The sequence below is a fragment of the Protopterus annectens genome, chromosome 4.part0 (genome assembly GCF_019279795.1).
Source record: "Protopterus annectens isolate FY-2018-M chromosome 4.part0, PAN1.0, whole genome shotgun sequence".
NCBI lineage: Eukaryota > Metazoa > Chordata > Ceratodontiformes > Protopteridae > Protopterus > Protopterus annectens.
Genome location: NC_056733.1, coordinates 1,148,640,319 through 1,148,658,182, shown reverse-complemented (window position 1 = coordinate 1,148,658,182; position 17,864 = coordinate 1,148,640,319). Strand labels below are relative to the sequence as shown.

The following is a 17,864-nucleotide window of genomic DNA, read 5'->3' as shown; positions in this document are numbered from 1 at the left end:
TTTCATTAGTGGGGCAATGGAAGCATTTGCTTTCCCTGATACAATTATAAGACTGATTAGGAGTATAAATGAGGGATCAGAGGTGAAAATTAAAGTGGGTGGGGTCCTCAACTTCTGCTTGAGTAGAGGAACCAGGTAGGGTTGTCTGCTTTCCCCTTTGCTGTCTGCATTATATTTAAAACCACTGGCAAAGAAAATAAGGGACTCAGAAATTCAAGGATATAACTAGTATGGTAGTCAGGAAAAGCTGGCTCTACTTGCAGATGATATTTTATACATGAAAAAACAAAAAGAGAGACACTACAGTGTTGTGGAACATTTTAAGACAGTTTTAAATCTTCTTGGGATATATAACTAATGAACCTAAAACACAGTCAAAAGCGGTAAATTATGTACCCACACATGAAATGGTCTAACAATTTCCATATTTATGGGGACATGACAAAATTAAGTATTTAGGAGTATGGATTAGAAATGACTCTGTTGTGGCAGATAAAGATATGTGGGAAGAGACTAAACAGAAGATAATACAAAAATTGAGAAACTGGAAGCTTTGTTATATGGATATTAATATACAAGCATTTTATTCCCTTTAGTCTTGTACACAAGTCAGGCATATTTTTATCAACCAGAGGAGCTGTGGATAGCAATTAAAAAAAAGAGTTGAAGGATTTTATCTGAGAAGGAATAACAGCAAGGGTCAAATCGGATAAGTTGATTCTTCCAACAGAAGAACAAGGCGGACTAGGATTACCCAATTTGAGGGTGTATTTTAGAGCAATATTTGCAGAGAACGAACAAGGTTTAAGAAGCAGGATTTGAATGAGCCATATAATACTTAACTGACAGTAACTGGATAGATTATAAGTGATGTATAATGTTTGCAAGTACAGTTGTTATATGGAGTCTGTGATGTATAATGTTTGCAACTAAAGTGTCAACATTTGTTTTTCATTTATATAAATCTAAGATTGCCTATGTCATACATTATAATTTAATAAAGATGTTTATTGGGGGAAAAAACAAAGAAAGAATAAAATAAATATTCTGTTAAACAGCTTATTATACATAGGACCACTGGGAATAAAGTCACTCATATACAGTCAAGGATGAATACATAGTTAATGGGTCTATATCAGAAGCTTTAACGGTCAAACGAGCAAATGCTCTTTGATCTGGCTTTAAAGATCGAACTTCTAAACAGTGAAAACATGGAACAATCATTTTTTTTCCCTATGGAAAAAAAAAATCGCTGCTCAACACAAAAAAAATCCCAAAACAAATGTAAACAATAAAAAGTGAGTCCTTCGCCCCCCCCCACACACACACCCTACTTAAACATACCAACTCCGAGATCACACCACAGTGGAAGAAATGGCAAACTTACAAAGACGGCCCAGCGATTTTTATTCCTGGGAAAAAAATTGCTGTTCCGTGTCTTCGCTGTTTAGTGCCTTCGATCTGTAAAAGCTCGATCAGAGAGCGTTCGCTCTTTTGACCATTCGAGCTTCTGATACAGACCCTAGTTAATAAAACAGTTAAAGTTATAAACACTGGATTGAAAGTAAAAACACAACAGATAAGGCAGCATACCGCAATTAATATAGAGCAGTTAAATCCAAGATACGCAGATTTAGAGCTGAAAGAAAGCTTGTTTTGGCAAAAAAAATGGTTAGATAAGAAATCCTTTTTCAGTTTCAGCAGTGAAGGAATGAATAGAAACAATGACTTAAACACAAATATATTGGTCACAGGAGCACAATACAAGAGAAATGCATATTGTGATTACCTGAAAATTATACCCAAACACAAAAAAGCAATTATACAGGCCCTAACAAAAGTGTTAGCTTGTCTCAAACATTGGATAGTGAACATAGCAGCAGAATTAAAAAAACATCAATGAATATTAGTAAAATCTGCCCAGTATGAAGTAAATTACAAAAAAGACATGTGTATATATATATATATATATATATATATATATATATATATATATATATAAATTGTTTGATAAAATCCGCAAACCACTAGAAAATATTTCAAAAAGCAGCTTCTGTGAAAACTATGTTCTACTTGGTAATAAAGAGGCAAATATTAAACTTACTTACAAAATGAAAGTGAACAACAGGATGTAAAATATATAGGCCATTTAGTTTAATCTTTGCATGACTGTACAGGATAGTAATCAGTGTAGAACCTACAGAATAACACTGGAGAAATGGGACTTATCGATACTGAACAGCACACTTTTAAGGCATCCAGATCTACTACAACTTGTGTTAAGTTTTTATTCTTAGACGTTAACATCCCACAGTATGCCATCCATTTGCAGTACGCCTATTTAAGTGGATATGTGCACATTTTATGCTGAAATGTTTGTGTATACCTTAGCCTAACATACAGACAACCAATACTGCAGTCTAGTGTGTTTGCTGGGTACACAGAGCAGTGGATAGCACCTGGATGGCACTTTCACACACGCAGTAGTTTGTACAGCTCACAGTTACATTTCTACACTTAGTATTCAATTGGGGGGGGGGCTGGGTAACACTGTTACGTCTGTGTGCTGCAGTGCCTCTTCGCATATTCACTTAATGAAAAGATCTGGTCTGGGGGTGGAGGTGGGGGCTCCAAATAGTATGGTCTGTTGCAAAACATTTAAAGAAAGAAAGTTTAGAACAGTTGTCAGTTTGGCATTTCAGCTGGGCAGGACATCAATTTTCTAGACATTCAAGCACTTAAGTTTTCCAGGTTGCTTACAGTTGGATTCCCCTAAACATCATACATGTGAATTACGCAATAGTGTGATGACTAACTTGCATGCATACACCATACCCACACTCTTCCAGATATACTGTAGAGTACACAAAATTTCCACAAATGCTTGGATGTTTTGTGACTTGTGTAGGGCTGTGGTATGTGGATTCTGCTGCATGCCAGGTTTATAAAACCACATACATCATTTATGAATCCTACCATCTGAAAATTGAAAAAAAAATAATCTCCAGTTAAAAACATCTGAAATGTCTTATTTACAAAAGCAAGTGCTTAAACCCAAGCAGAAATGCTTGAAGAGCAATTCTATGGCAGCAACTTGGAAAGATGGAGTGAAAGCCCGTGTTCTGCATACAATTATGTAGTGAAATATGGTTTTATTGCATTTGTTAACCAGGGCAAGAGTACTGATCCACATGAACCTATTTTCAGTCTCAGCCCAGGAACAATATCTGGTTAAGTGACTTGTTTGGGGTCAGACAGCACACAAATGGTGGCTGAAAGAATCAAACTCTAGATTACTGTAAGCAACTCATTAGCAGCAGGTCATAGTCTTCTGCAGCAAATTCCAGACATACATACAACAAATACAAAAACAACACAACAAAAACAGTAAGAGTTCTCTTACCTGGAAGAAATTAGTAGTAGCTTGTTACCATAACAGTTTCACGGCCAGTGGTAGTGTAAATACCATATAGTCTCATTTGACAGCTGGGGCCCGAATAGTGGATTCAGTTGGGCAAGGATTGCAATCAGCCAACTGTAGAGGGAAAAACAGAAAAACTGAAACCAGCTGAAAAAAGCCATTAAACATGGTTTAAGAAAGACTGTATGAACCTAAACATCACACCAACATCTATGACAGATAAAGACCATCTCAACTGAAGTTTTGTTCTTAGTAAGACTAGCTAGAACCATACCCAGCAGGAGGCTGTTCTAAGGTGCTTCCCCCTTACTTCAGGGCCAAGTTAAATTGCTTTAGCTGTATCTACCGTCATTAGAGCCCTACCAATATTTATTATATTAAAAATGCCTTATTGTACTGCTATTTATTATACTGTACTCATAAGAGTCTATTCAAGCAAGTGAAACGCTGCACAAATAAGCCTTACATCCAATATTTCTATAACCTTGGACTAAGTGGAAGGCCAGCCAGCTTGTTTTAGGTTCACAGGTTCATAGGTGGATACTAGGCTATCTGTCCAAAGGCATTTATAAGCCTAGCCAGAATGTGTTGGCTTTCGCCGTCCCCTTAGATTAGTTCCCTGCGCCTCTGTCCAGCAGAGCCACTGAAGTGATCCCTGAGGTAAACCTTCCGTTTCCCACCCACTCGTCAAGGTTTCTTTTGAAGAGTGTTAGTGAGGCGCTCGTCCTAATGTAGACTGGTATCTTGTTCCAAAGCATGGGAAGTCTCTGGGACAGGAATCTATCCCTCCAGCACGTCCTACTTATTGTTGTGGTGAGGTTTAGATCCCTAGAACATGTGGCTCAAGGGGATAAGGTTTTCTTTAGGTGGAGCATGTCCATCAATTCTGGGTTGGACATGGTCTTGTATGTCAGGCAGAGATCACCTCTGAATAGGCGGTATGCAACAGAGTACAACTGGAGTTTCTTCAGTCGAGTTGCATAGGGCACCTGTTAGGCCACTGATCCTCTTGGTGAGGTACTTCTGTGGTCTTTCCAGCTGTTGCAGGTGTTTTGTAAGGTACATCCCAAATGGGGCGTTGTACTCTAAGATGGGTCTGATGAGTAGAGGGGCACAATGACCTCTTTTGATCTGGATGCGAACCCTTTTGTGATTAGGTGGGCCACGTAGAAGGATTTTCTCACCACTTTGGCAATGTGATTATCAAAGGTGAGATTACTATCTACTTGGGTCCCCAGATCCCTTATTACGTCTTCCATATTTTGGGGACTACCACCTATGTGGTAGTTTGTGGGTACTTTGTTTTTTCCAAAGGGGATGACTATGCACTTTATGGCATTTAGCTTGAGGCCATAATTTTGACACAAGGTATCCGTCTCAGATCCTTTTGGAGGATGTCTGTGTCAGCCGGCAAATCAATTATAGCCCCTAGTTTGCAGTTGTCTGCGAACTTGGTCAGCCACAGTCCTCCTGTGTTTCCTGTACCTCTGAGAAGTATATACCGAACAGGAGGGGTCCTAGAACTGAGCCCTGGGGAACACCACTTGTAACCGGTTTAGAGACAGACCTAGCTCCTGCAACTCTCACTCATGTGGGTTCTGTCCATGAGCCAGTTGGCAACCCATCTTGTGACGTAGGTGTTTATGTTCAGGCTGGTGAGCTTGTCTAGAATACCAGAATGGGGAATGGTGCTGAAGGCCTTAGCGAGGTCTAGGTAGGCTGTGTGTACCACCTTTCCCTCGTCTACAGCCTTGGTAACTGTCTCAAAGAAGTCCACCAGGTTTAGGAGGCATGATCTGCCCTCAAAGCCAAACTGGGTAGGGTCCAGTGTTTGACTTTTCCATGATGACGCGCTCCATAGCCTTGCAGACCAAGCTAGTCAGGCTTATAGGGCGATAGTTACCGGAGTCTGATGTGGCTCCACCTTTGTGGAGTGGAATAACCATTGCTGCGTGTCACTCTATGGGTATGTAGCCTGTGCAGAGGCCGAGTTTGAACGGTGTGTTTAGGTGAGGGGTTAGTTCGTCTTTGAGCTCATGTAGGATGCAGCCTGGGACACCGTCCGGTCCCACTGATGCTGAGTTTTTGGCTTTGGAGAGGGCTGTTTTAACCTGAGTGTCTGTGATTTCAGGGACTCTACATTCTTCTGGCCAGGTTATGGGCCCTTTTGGGGGTGGGGGTGGGGGTGAAGTTTGCACTGACCCTGTCTGCCAGGATGTTGGCGATATCGGTCGGTTCAGTGTATTTTGTGCCATTCTGCATTAACTCTGAGCAGATCTGAGCATTGCCACTTAGATTCTTGACATAGCTACATAATGCCTTGTGGTTATCTTGTCCTTGGCAATTTTTCTTTCAAAGCTCGCCTTGGATGATTTTATGAGGGATCGTAGTTTCTTGCTGATACTGATCAGGAATGTCTTCCCTTTTTGGGATTTTACTCTTTTCTGCACTAGTTTCCTCCTTCTATTGTATAGCTTGTTTATGGCAGGAGTCCACCAGACTGGTTTCCTTTTCTTGGAGGAGTGTGTCTTGGTTTTGCTTGGGATGGCATGATCCATGCATTCTTGTAGCTGCCTGCAGAATGCATTAGTAAAGGATTTTGCAGCTTGGACACTGTTATCCTTCAGCATGGGGGCTTTGAAACTTTCCACCTCAGTCTTAAGTAACGTGAAGTTTGCTTTTGAAAAGTTTTTCATGGGGGCTTTCTTGTCCGGGGGTAGGGGCGGAATATGGATATCCAAAGTGAATTGTTTATGGTCAGATCTAACCAGCGAGGGGTTGACCTCTGGTGTGGAACACCGGTCACCCATGTTGGTGATGACCAGGTCCAATATGTTATCACCTCTGGTGGAGTGTTGGCCAGTTGAACCAGGGTGTTTGAGTTTATAAATTCTAGGAAACGTTGGGCAAAGGAGTTAGTACTTGAGTAGTTCTCCCAGTTAATGTTTGGATAATTGAAATCACCCAATATTAGGGTGTTTGTTAGGACCTTTACGTTTCCCAGTGTTTCTAGAAACGCGGAATGGGGGTCCTGGGACATAGTGGGTGATCTGTAGCAAGCTACAATTTGAATTGCAGTTTTGCCTAATGTTAGTTGTACGTGGATGATCTCTGAAGCATTGTGCTGTGCCACTAACCTGGAGGCGTGGGCATCCTTGATGAATATGGATATGCCCCCGCCGTTTGTATTTTGGTTTGGGTTCTGTGGCCGGAATGTATGGTATGAGTTGTAGCCTGGTAGTGCTGGGGAGCTTTCTAGTGCCTAAAACCAGGTTTCTGTTACTGCACATCTATCGATTTTCTCCATACTGAGGAGTGCTTAGAGTGCGTGCATTCTGAGGTTTAGACTTCTGGCACTGAGTAGCATTACAGTCAGTTTTTTGTTACTTGTGCCATTTAATTTCCCTCAGTTGCCAGACAAGTAGCACTTGGTCAACTCAGGCGATACAACAATTACCTGATGTTCACAGAACATGAACCATTACTTACCTTGTCACAAACAGAGAGATGCACATATTTAGTTAAGATGTAGGCACCAATGTCACATATGAGCAGTCTGTGAGCACCACACACATTCACCGCACTCCACACAAATACTTGGAAAATTATTACACATTGAGGCTGTAGTAAAGTCATTGCCCAAGTCTCCAAGGTCAAACAAGATTAGCATTTAGCAGAAAGCAAACACCACAACACATACTACCATGTCCATAGTGGAGAAACAGCAGCAAAAAAACCCCTCTGTAAACCCAGTACACATACATCCTTTACTAGTAAAAATGTACAAGTGTTGGGCAACTCCATAGTCAGGCACATGGACCCTGCCTTCAAGGCTGGATAAAAATAAAGCAACTGTGAGTTGTCTTTCAGGTGTCAAGATCTCTGACGTTGCAAAGGCCCTCAAGACACTCAAATTGAAGCTTGCTGCCCACAATGCCTTTTTAGGCAAAGTCCAGCTAATGGATGACCCAACTAAAAACACAAAACAAATCAAGAGCCGGATATTAGCGTAGCACTGCTCAATGCTAGAAGTCTAAATAGCAAATTGCCTGACCTTGAAGTCCTCCTGCATTTGGAGCATAGTTGTGTATTATTATTGAAACATGGTTTAAAAGTGCAGAAAGCATTCCATCTAATACCAGGGATTTGTACCTACCATGCCTTTTAGACCCGATTAGAACTGTGGTGAAGTACCTACATTTACTAAAGATCTCATTACCTCAAGGCAGAGTCCTAGAGACCCACAAACCAAATTTACTGAGATACAAATCACACCAACACCTGTGTTCTGAGAGACAGTTTTTCAATCAAGCTGGAAATATACAGAGCCAAGTATATTTTTTGGTTTTAGAGTTTGTACTGTTAATTGTTGTTTATAAATTTTCAGATCTCTGCTGAAAGTGTTTTCCCCACCTCCCCCTATTTTCTGCTGTGTCTTCAATTGGTATAACTTTTTACAGCTTGTGTGTTAGCTAACTCAAGGATCACTTGCATAAAATTAGACCGGTTAGTAACAGCCTGCATTTCATTGCTGGAACCTGTGTTCTGAAAGACTGCTTTTCAATCTATCTGGAAATATACAGAGCTAAATATATTTTTTTGGTTTTAGAGTTTGTACTATTAATTGTTGCTTATAGTTTTTCAGATCTCTGCTGAAAGTGTTTTGTCCTACCCTCCCTATTTCTGGCTCGTAGTTTAAATTTGGTGGCTTTTGCAGTTGCCCGCCCCACTGTAGATTTGATCTGGGACACTCCCCCAGTCCCATCTCTTTACCACATTGTACCTGATAAACTCCTTCTGCACTTGCTTTTAGTCCTTTTTAATTTAATTGCATTTTGTAAACTGTGTTTGGTCTAATATTGTTACATACTCAAGTGTGCTAGCTTGCACTGCATGTGAATTGTTTTTACTACTGTTTTAGCTACTTTTCTGTAAAAAAAAAAAAAAAAATACTGTAAGCCGGTTTCCTACCTTTCCTGTAACTAGTGTAGTCCAGACACAAATTTGCTGTATCCAGGACTGTATGTAAACTTCTGAGCCCCACAAGCCTTTCTGTGTTTTAGGGAAGCCTTCTAGCTTATCAGTGGAACTGGTAAGCACTAGGTAACCTGTCTACCACATAAGGAGTGATTCTGGCCCAGAAATTGTAGTTATTGGCCGTTTGGGCAATCTTTTCCATCCCTCTCAACTTTCTGATTTGAAAGCCTGCATTTGCACTGGTTTCTGTCCTGTAACTCGTCTAGTGCAGATACAGATTTTTAATTTTAGCACTTAAATTTGCTTATTCGTGCTCAGCACTTGTTCAGAACTTGTAAGCACTAAATAAGCTACTAATTACTATAGCACTCAGCTTTCCTCATTACCTAGAGGAAAACAGTTTTTGTACTTACTTTTATCACTTGCTTAGAGAAAAACAGATCTTGTACTCACTGTCCTCTTATCTAGAAGAAAATAGTTTTTTATTCAGGAATGTCCAAGGGTCAGCTCCCAGTGTTCTCTCCTGTCTGTCTGATGAATCTGGGCATCTTAAGGCAATATAGAAATTACCTCATGTAAACAGACAACCCTCTCCTGCTGCCCAACACTACAACCTGTGAGAGATGCATTTATCTAGCCAAACTGGAGGTAAAGCTCTCTCCAAGAAAGACTGAACTTGACAGTCAAGAGGAGAAGGTAAACATTTGCACCACACATCACATAGTCTCACTAAATCTACACCACCAAAATCCACACATAGTAACACAAAAACATTTGCGGAGGCTCTCAATAATAATCTGTCTAAGCAACAGAGACCTCCAAAGCAGAAACGCAAGCAACCTCCAGCCCCCAACACAATCCAAATGACACACAGCCCACAGACTCAGTGTGCCACTCAACCACAGCCAATAAGGCAAAACAACGTACCCAACACACTAGTCATAGGTGACTCTAGTCAGGCACAATGATGTCCCACTCACCAGGCTAAACAAGGAGAAGGTTACTGTCAGCTGCCTTTCGGGTGCCAGGATCCGCCACATAACCCACGCACTCAGGTCACTCCACAACAAGTACAAATATGACTGTCATTGTCCATGTTGGTGTGAATGACCAGAGACGTACTGCCCTGGACTACATGACAAGAGACATGGAAGAGCTCTCCGATCTTGTAGCCCAGGCAGGTATGACCCCAGCCTTGAGTAGCATCCTGCCATCACCCAGAATGATACCGCAGTACAAGGACAAAATGACTGACTTCAACAATTGGCTAAGTTTCTGGTGTCATTCTAAGGGGATCCAGTATCTGTCTGCTTGGGATGACATGGTCGATGGACCACGATGCTTTGCCAGAGAAGGCCTGCACCTGTCGCCCCTGGGATTCCGGATACTGACTAAGGCTCTTGCCACCCCTATAGTGCCTTTTTTAGGCAAGGCTCAAATGACAAATTCACCACTGTAACAGGAACAGTCAAGCAAAAACTGAGGGTAATGCTACTCAATGCTAGAAGTCTAAATCTCAAAATGCACTCACTCGAGGCACTCTTGGAGAACATCGATATCTGTGCCGTGACTGAGACCTTGTTCAAGGCTCCAGAGAGCACCCCTGCACTACCAGGCTATAACTCATACCACACTTTTTGGCCATGTAACCTGGACCGAAACAACAAAGGCAGAGGTGTGCCCATATTCATTCAGGATATCCACACCTCCTGGCTAGTTGCTCAGCATAATGCATCTGAGATTATCCAAGTGCAACTAACTCTGGGCAAAACTGCAATCCAAATTGTAGCTTGCTACAGATCCCCCACCATGCCCCAAGATTCACACTCTTTTCTTGATGTACTGGAAAATATTAGGGTTCAACCAAACACCCTAATAATGGGCGACTTCAACTACCCCATCATTAACTGGGTAAACTACTCGTGTACCAACTCCTTAGCTCAACGTTTTCTGGAATTCATATACTCCAATGCCCTGGATTAACTTATCCACACCCCCACCAGGGGCAACAATATCCTAGACCTAGTCATTACCAACATGAGTGACCGGTGTTCCACACCTGAAGTCAACTCCTCGTTGGTCCGATCCGACCATAAGCCAAGCACCCTTGATATCCACATCCCGCCCCCATCTCCCATTAAGGAAACCACGGTAAAACATTTCTCCAAAGCCAACTTCATGCGTCTTAAGACAGAAGTGGTGAACTTTATTGACACTTATGCAGATGGACAATACAGTTACAACTGCTGAATCCTACACAAATGCACTCTATAAGCACTTACACGAGTGCATGGATCGTGCTATCCCAAACAGAACCAAGACGCTATCCTAAAAAAAAAAAGGAAGCCAATCTGGTGGTCCCCTGCCATAAACAAACTGTACAACAGAAGGAAGAAACTGTTGCAAAAGAGAGTAAAATCCCATGAGTTGAGGAGCTCACTGGTCAGCCTCAGTAAGAAGCTGAGATCCCTTATAAGATCCTCCAAAGCTAGCTATGAAAACAAAATTGCCACTAATTCTAACGACAACCACAAAGCATTCTACAGCTATGTCAAAAATCTCAATGGCAACACCCAGATCTGCTCTGAGTTGCAGCACAACGGCACGAAAATTACAGAACCGATATTGCCAACATCCTGGCAGATAGGTTCAGTGCTAACTTATACAGGAAGAATGCAGAGTCCCTATAATCACAACTATGCAGGTAAAAGATGCCCTCTCTAAAGCCAAAAACACAGCATCTATGGGACTGGACAATATCCCAAGCTGCGTTTTACACGAACTTCAGAACGAACTGGCTCCCCACCTAAGCACCATGTTCAATAATAGCCTCGCATCAGGCTTTATGCCCACTGAATGGCGCACAGCAACAGTTATCCCACTCCACAAAGGGGAAGCCACCACTGATCCCAGGAACTATCGCCCTATTAGCCTGACGAGCCTGGTCTCCAAGGCCGGGAACGGACAATATACCAAGCTCCGTTTTACACAAACTTCAGAACGAACTGGCTCCCCACCAAAGCACCATGTTCAATAACAACCTTGCATCAGGCTTTATGCCCACTGAATGGCGCACAGCAACAGTTATCCCACTCCACAAAGGGGGAGCCACCACTGATCCTGGGAACTATTGCCCTATTAGCCTGATGAGCCGGGTTTGCAAGGCCATGGAACATATCATAATGGAACTCAAAAACAAAGACATTGGTAACCTCCAAACTCTGGATCCCACACAGTTTGGGTTTGGGAAAGGCAGATCATGCCTCCTGAACCTGATCGACTTCTTTGAGGCAGTCGCCAAAGCCGTAGATGAGGGCAAGGTGGTTCACACAGCCTATCTTGACCTTGCCAAGGCTTTCGACACCATCCCCCATTCCGGAATTATAGCTAAACTCACTAAACTAGGTATAAATCCCTACGTCATAAGATGGGTTGCCAACTGGCTCACTGACAGAACCCCCACTGTAAAAGTTGAAGACTCCAAATCTGACCTCAAACCAGTGACAAGTGGAGTACCACAGGGTTCAGTCCTGGGACCTCTCCTGTTTAGTATCTACTTCTCTGAAGTACAGGCCAACACAAAAGACCTCTGGCTAACGACGTTCGCAGATGACTGCAAACTAGGAGCCATTGTCAAGTCCCCAAATGATGTGGACATTCTACGGAAGGGGCCTCAAAGAGACAGATGCCTGGTGTCAGAGCCATGACCTCAAGCTCAATGTCAAAAAGTGCAGTGTCATCCCCTTTGGTAAAAACTCTGTACCCATGAACTACCACATAGGCAGCAATCTAATTAACACCGAATGTGTGATAAGAGACCTTGGGACCCAGGTGGATAGTAGTCTCTCCTTTGATAGTCACATTGCCACAGTAGTCAGGAAGTCCTTCTATGTGGCACACCTCATCATAAAAGGGTTCTCATCCAGGAAAAAAAAGAGGTCATTGTTCCCCTCTACTCGGCACTCATTAGACCCATTATAGAGTACAATGCCCCTTTGGAATGTACCTCACAAGACATCTGCAGCAGCTGGAAAGTGCACAGAAGTACCTCACAAAGAGGATTACTGGCCTCAAACAAATGCCCTACACTGACAGTCTCAAAAAACTCCAACTTTACTCCGTAGCATATCGCCTACTCTGAGGTGATCTCTGCCTAACATATAAAGCTATATCAAACCCAGAGCTGTTGGACATACTACACCTAAAGAAATCCCAATCCCTCCGAGCTACATGCCCTAGGGACCTAAACCTTGTCACCACAATAAAAAGGACATGCTGGAGGGATAGATTCCTGTCCCAGAGACTTCCCATACTCTGGAACAGGCTACCCATCTATGTCAAGCAAAGTTCTTCATTAGCACTCTTCAAGAAAAATCTTGATGAGTGGATGGGAAATAGGAAATACACCCCGGGGATCACTTCTGTGTCTCTGCTCGACAGTGGCACAGGAAAATAACTTTCTTGGGGTGGCGTAAGCCAGGGGAACCTTGTTGGCTATGCTTACGTAGGCCTTTGGACCAATACCCTAGTACCTACCTAAGAACCTATGAGCTATCAGATCATAGTACATTACAGGACCTCCTCAATGCCCTCCAAAAACCATGTTCGATATCCAAATATAATATATGGATTTCAGACAAACCTCATCATTCTGAGAGACTTTTACTCTTCAATTAACTGGATACCTATCCCTCAAATGTACGTTGGACTCAAAAATGTCTTGATTTTATGAACAAGACCTCCTTGGACCAAATAGTCAAAGAACCTAGTAGAGGACAAAATATTACTGACCTGGTCCTTACAAACATAGCATCTATACGCATTATCACAATGGTATACATTTTCTCAGTAAATCTGACCACAAACTGGTAACCTTCATCCCTGAATCATCAGATGTAAATATCAAAGTATTCAAAGACTTCAAACATACTAACCTCCTGCAATTCTATGATGAAGTCTCAAAATTCAGGTATAACTAACTCTCAAAATATTAACACAGCTAACAGTTATCTGAATAAATTATACACCTATCTAGATAAATGTATTAATCTGGCAGTTCCTACCAGAATGAAATAAAAATGGGAAGTTCAACAGCAAACCAGCTGAGTGATCCACATGCATGAATAATGCAGTAAAAGAAAACTTAGAATATACAGGAAAACTAAATGCTCACAAATCAAGGTGAAGATCAATAAATTATGGAAAGAACTAAAAAAATAGTATCAGAAAAACAAAAGCATTCAATGAACTTAGGCTAGCATCAGTAGCGAAAAAGAATTATAAATTCTTATTTACTTGCACTAAAAAATTAAGAAATAACACCCAACATTGCTCCAAATGTTACGATAGGAGCACTCCTTACTTGGATGCAGTAGATATCGCAAACATATCTGCCAACAAATTCATAGGTTCATACTAGGCTATCTGCCCTAGGGCATTTATAAGCCTAGCCAGAATGTGTTTGGCTTTCACCACCCATTTTAAATTTATTTTGCTATGCCCTTTTTCGAGGTTAGTATACTGTGCCTCTGTCTAGCAGTGACACAGAAGTGATACCCGGGGTAAACCTACGATCTCCCATCCACTCATCAAGATTCCTCTTGAAGAGAGTCAATGAGGGATTCTGCCTAAGCTGGACTGGGATTTTATTCCAGAGTGAAGGGAGCCTCTGGGTTATGAATCTGTCCCTCCAGCATGTCCTATTTATTTCAGTGCTGAGGTTCAAGTCTCTCGAGCGCGTAGCTCGATGGGATTTGGATTTTCTGAGGTGCAGCGTGTCCATTAATTCCGGGTTGGACATGGCTTTATACGTCAGGCACAGATCGCCTCTGAACAGCTGGTATGCCACTGAGTAGAGCTGGAGTTTCTTTAACCGAGCAGCATATGGCATCTGTTTGAGCCCTTTGATCCTCTTGGTGAGGTACTTTTGGGGTCTTTCCAGTTGCTGCAGGTGTCTGCTAAGGTACATCCCAAAAGCGGCATTGTGCTCAATTATGGGCCTGATGAGGGATGAGTAAAGAGGCACGATGATCTCCCCTGATCTAGATGTTCATGATTAGGTGGGCTATATAAAATGTTTTTCTAACCACTTTGGCCATGTGGTTGTCAAATGAGAGATTGCTATCAACTTGGGTCCCCAGGTCCCTAATTACTTCTTCTGTACTTAATGGATTACCACCTATGTGGTAATTTGTGGGCACTTTGTTTTTGCCAAAGGGGATGACTATATACTTTTTGGCATTTAGCTTGAGGCCATGGCTCTGGCACCAGTTGTCTGTTTCTATGAGGCCCCTTTTGGAGGATGCTTGTGTCGGCTGGAGAGTCAATTATGGCGCCCAGTTTGCGGTCATCTGCGAACTTGGTCAACCACAGTCCTTCTGTGTTGGCCTGTACCTCCGAGAAATATATACTGAACAAGAGAGGTCCCAGGACTGAGCCTTGTGGGACACCACTTGTAACTGGTTTGGAGTCTGACATGGCTCCAGCAATTCTAACCATGTGGGTTCTGTCCTTGAGCTAGTTTGCAATCCATCTAGTGACATAGGGGCTTATATTTAAGCTGGTGAGCTTATCTATAATGCCCGAGTGGGGTATTGTATCGAAGGCTTTTGCGAGGTCCAGGTAGGCTGTGTGGACCACCTTCCCCTCGTCAATGGCCTTGGTGACTGTTTCAAAGAAATCAACCAGGTTTAAGAGGCAGGATCTGCCCTTAAAGCCAAACTGGGTAGGATCCAGTGTCTGTAGGTCCCAATATCTTTATTTATGAGGTCCATGATGATCCTTTCCATAGCTTTGCAGACCAAGCTAGTCAGGCTTATGGGGCGATAGTTTCCAGGATCCTTTGAGGCACCACCTTTATGGAGAGGGACCACTGTTGCTGTACGTCACTTTTTGGGCACATATCCTGTAGTAAGGCTGAGATTGAACAGTAGTTTTATGTTTGGGTTTAGCTCTTCTTGGAGTTCATGTAGGACGCAGCCCGGGACACCGTCTGGTCCCATTGATGCTGTGTTTTTTGCTTTGGAGAGGGCATCTCTTACCTGAGCATCTGAGATGTCAGGGGGGCAGCACTCTGCTGGGATAGATATTTGTTCTTTTGGTGGGGAGGGGGGGGAGTTTGCGCTGAACCTGTCAGCTAGGATGTTGGCAATGTCTGTGGGTTCAGTGTATTTTTTGTCATTTTGGACTAATTCTGAGCATATCTGGGAATTACCACAATTCAAAGCAGATTTCACTCCTGAGACAACTATACAAAACCCACACATTCTATATTCCATATAATACCAAACCCCCTATATTCACAAAAGAACACGTGCTAAAGGTACTTTCCAGAACAAAAAGGACATGCTGCATGGAACAATTATAACTATGACAAGAAACCAGATAACATACCTGACTGCTTGCTGAACAGCACTAATTATGCACTGGTGGACTTGTTCCTGTGGCTATTCAATATGACGTTAGCCACTGGCCATGTCTCAGATGCATGATACACAGTGACTGTGATGACACTTCACATGGATGGCACAACCAGGAACATGTCAGCGTATAGATGGAACTTTCAGTGACCTTTGAAGAAATTTGGGTGAAATAACTTTAGCCAACAGTGGACTTCTATTTTTAATTCATTCTTATGCATTCTCTGAGTAGATATCCAAGTTTGGGAAGCGCAGGGGTGTCCCCCATACACTGGTGTGCAGGAGGGTTCAAGGACTTTATTACAGCATGCATTCCTTTGGGCCTGCATGCTGTTAACTGCCGGGTCTTCCAGATTTTTCTTTTTCCATCTTAATGCTACATCTTCAAGTGTATGTTGAGCATTTCTGAACTATAACACTGAATTTACCCCTACTACATCACTTGGAGTCTACCATTTTGCTGAAAAAGTCTCTCATGTAACCCTACTATTACATACACAGACTGTGCCATTTACAACCTCATGTAAAATCCCTTCTTTAATTTTTTTTTTTGGGGGGGGGGGGTTACCACCTTCTTCTTTTGGATTATGTATTTTGCATATAAGTGTGCAAATATTTTTTTGCTACTTTTACTCAGAATACAACTGCCTAGGCCCTCCTACCTCCCCCTATAAAGGTGTCCTTGCACCATTTCTGATGTCCTTTATTTAACTGCCTCAATCACATTCACAGCTTGACAGACAAAGCAGCATCCAGAAGACACCACTTTATTCTAGTCAACGTCTTGACTTCTTGCAAAACCAGCTATCTCAATTCTACTCACCAGCATTCTGCTGGTTCTGAATTCAGAAGCCTGGGACATTTTTTTTAAACTCTTATTAGAGCACCAGACGATGAGCACGCAGGTCTTCTGTGCCCTCAATATAACCCCTTCCTTTACTATACACAACACTTTCAATGAAATACAAAAACTGCGCTATCGTATTAAGGTATTTTGTTGTTGAGCTTTAGACTAACTCTACTTTGCAATGACAAGTTTTACAATAACACAAGTAATCTGATCAGTGTAAAACAGTGATTTTTAAGTAACAAGTTATGACCAAAGGTTATGTCAATATTCTGGCTGATGGCTATTAGTTAACTAGATAGATCCACTGGACACACACAATCCTTTTTCAGGGGTGACCCAGGAAAAATGTCTGGTTAAATGTGTTGCTCAAGGTCACAGAAGGCCAATAAGGGCTGAGGGAATCAAATCCTATACCACAGAAACTCCTGCTCACACCCTTAACCTATGCACCAACTCAGAAGGCATAACGTGGCACAAAGTAGAGCTAAGTACCTCTGTGCCCCAGGGGGCTGACTAATGTGAACACCTAACCAAAAATGATGCTGTTATACCTTACTATTAGTACTATAATTTGGTTCATTTTACTTTAACTACTGCCTTAAAGATTTAGAAAAGTTGTGTAGACACTGATACACAGTACCTATTCCAAAATACAGACACTGTAGGTACCCAGCTGAGTGATGTGTCTAAATTACTTGTATGAAAGGTTAAATAGCCTTTTCAGAAAATATGAGGGATCAGAGGCAAAAAGTAAGGTGGGCGGGTTCCTCTCTGATAACTTCTGTCTGAACAGAGGAGCCAGGCAGGGGTGCCCTCATTCCCCTTTATTATTTGTGTTGTATTTAGAACCACTGGCAAAGAAAATAAGGGACTCAGAAATTCATGGACATAATTGGTATGGCAGTCAAGAAAAGCTGGCTTTGTTTATAATGATATTGTTTTATAAGTGATAAAACCAGGAAAAGACATTTCAGTGTTGTGGAACATTTTGATACAGTTTCAAGTCTTTTGGCAATACAAAATTAATGAAGCTAAAACAAAGGTGACAGCTGTAAATTATGGGGACATGATAAAATGAAGTACTTAGGAGTACAGATTAAAAAGGATTCTGTTGTGCCAGCTAAAGGTATGTGGGAAGAGACCAAACAAAACATAATACAAAACCTGAAACTGATATAGATAGGAAGATACAATGTTT

At 42.0% G+C, this 17,864-nt stretch overlaps 1 protein-coding gene across 1 annotated transcript in view; it reads right to left on the bottom strand.

Annotated features, from left to right (window-relative positions):
• Window positions 1-17,864, bottom strand: part of ATP6V0E1 (ATPase H+ transporting V0 subunit e1) — a 541,806-nt gene that overhangs the window by 80,341 nt on the left and 443,601 nt on the right. The window contains exon 3 of the mRNA XM_044069113.1: window positions 3,404-3,535. Within this exon, the coding sequence (XP_043925048.1) occupies window positions 3,442-3,535 (94 nt within the window). The 3' untranslated portion in view covers window positions 3,404-3,441. The remainder of the gene's footprint in view (window positions 1-3,403; window positions 3,536-17,864) is intronic.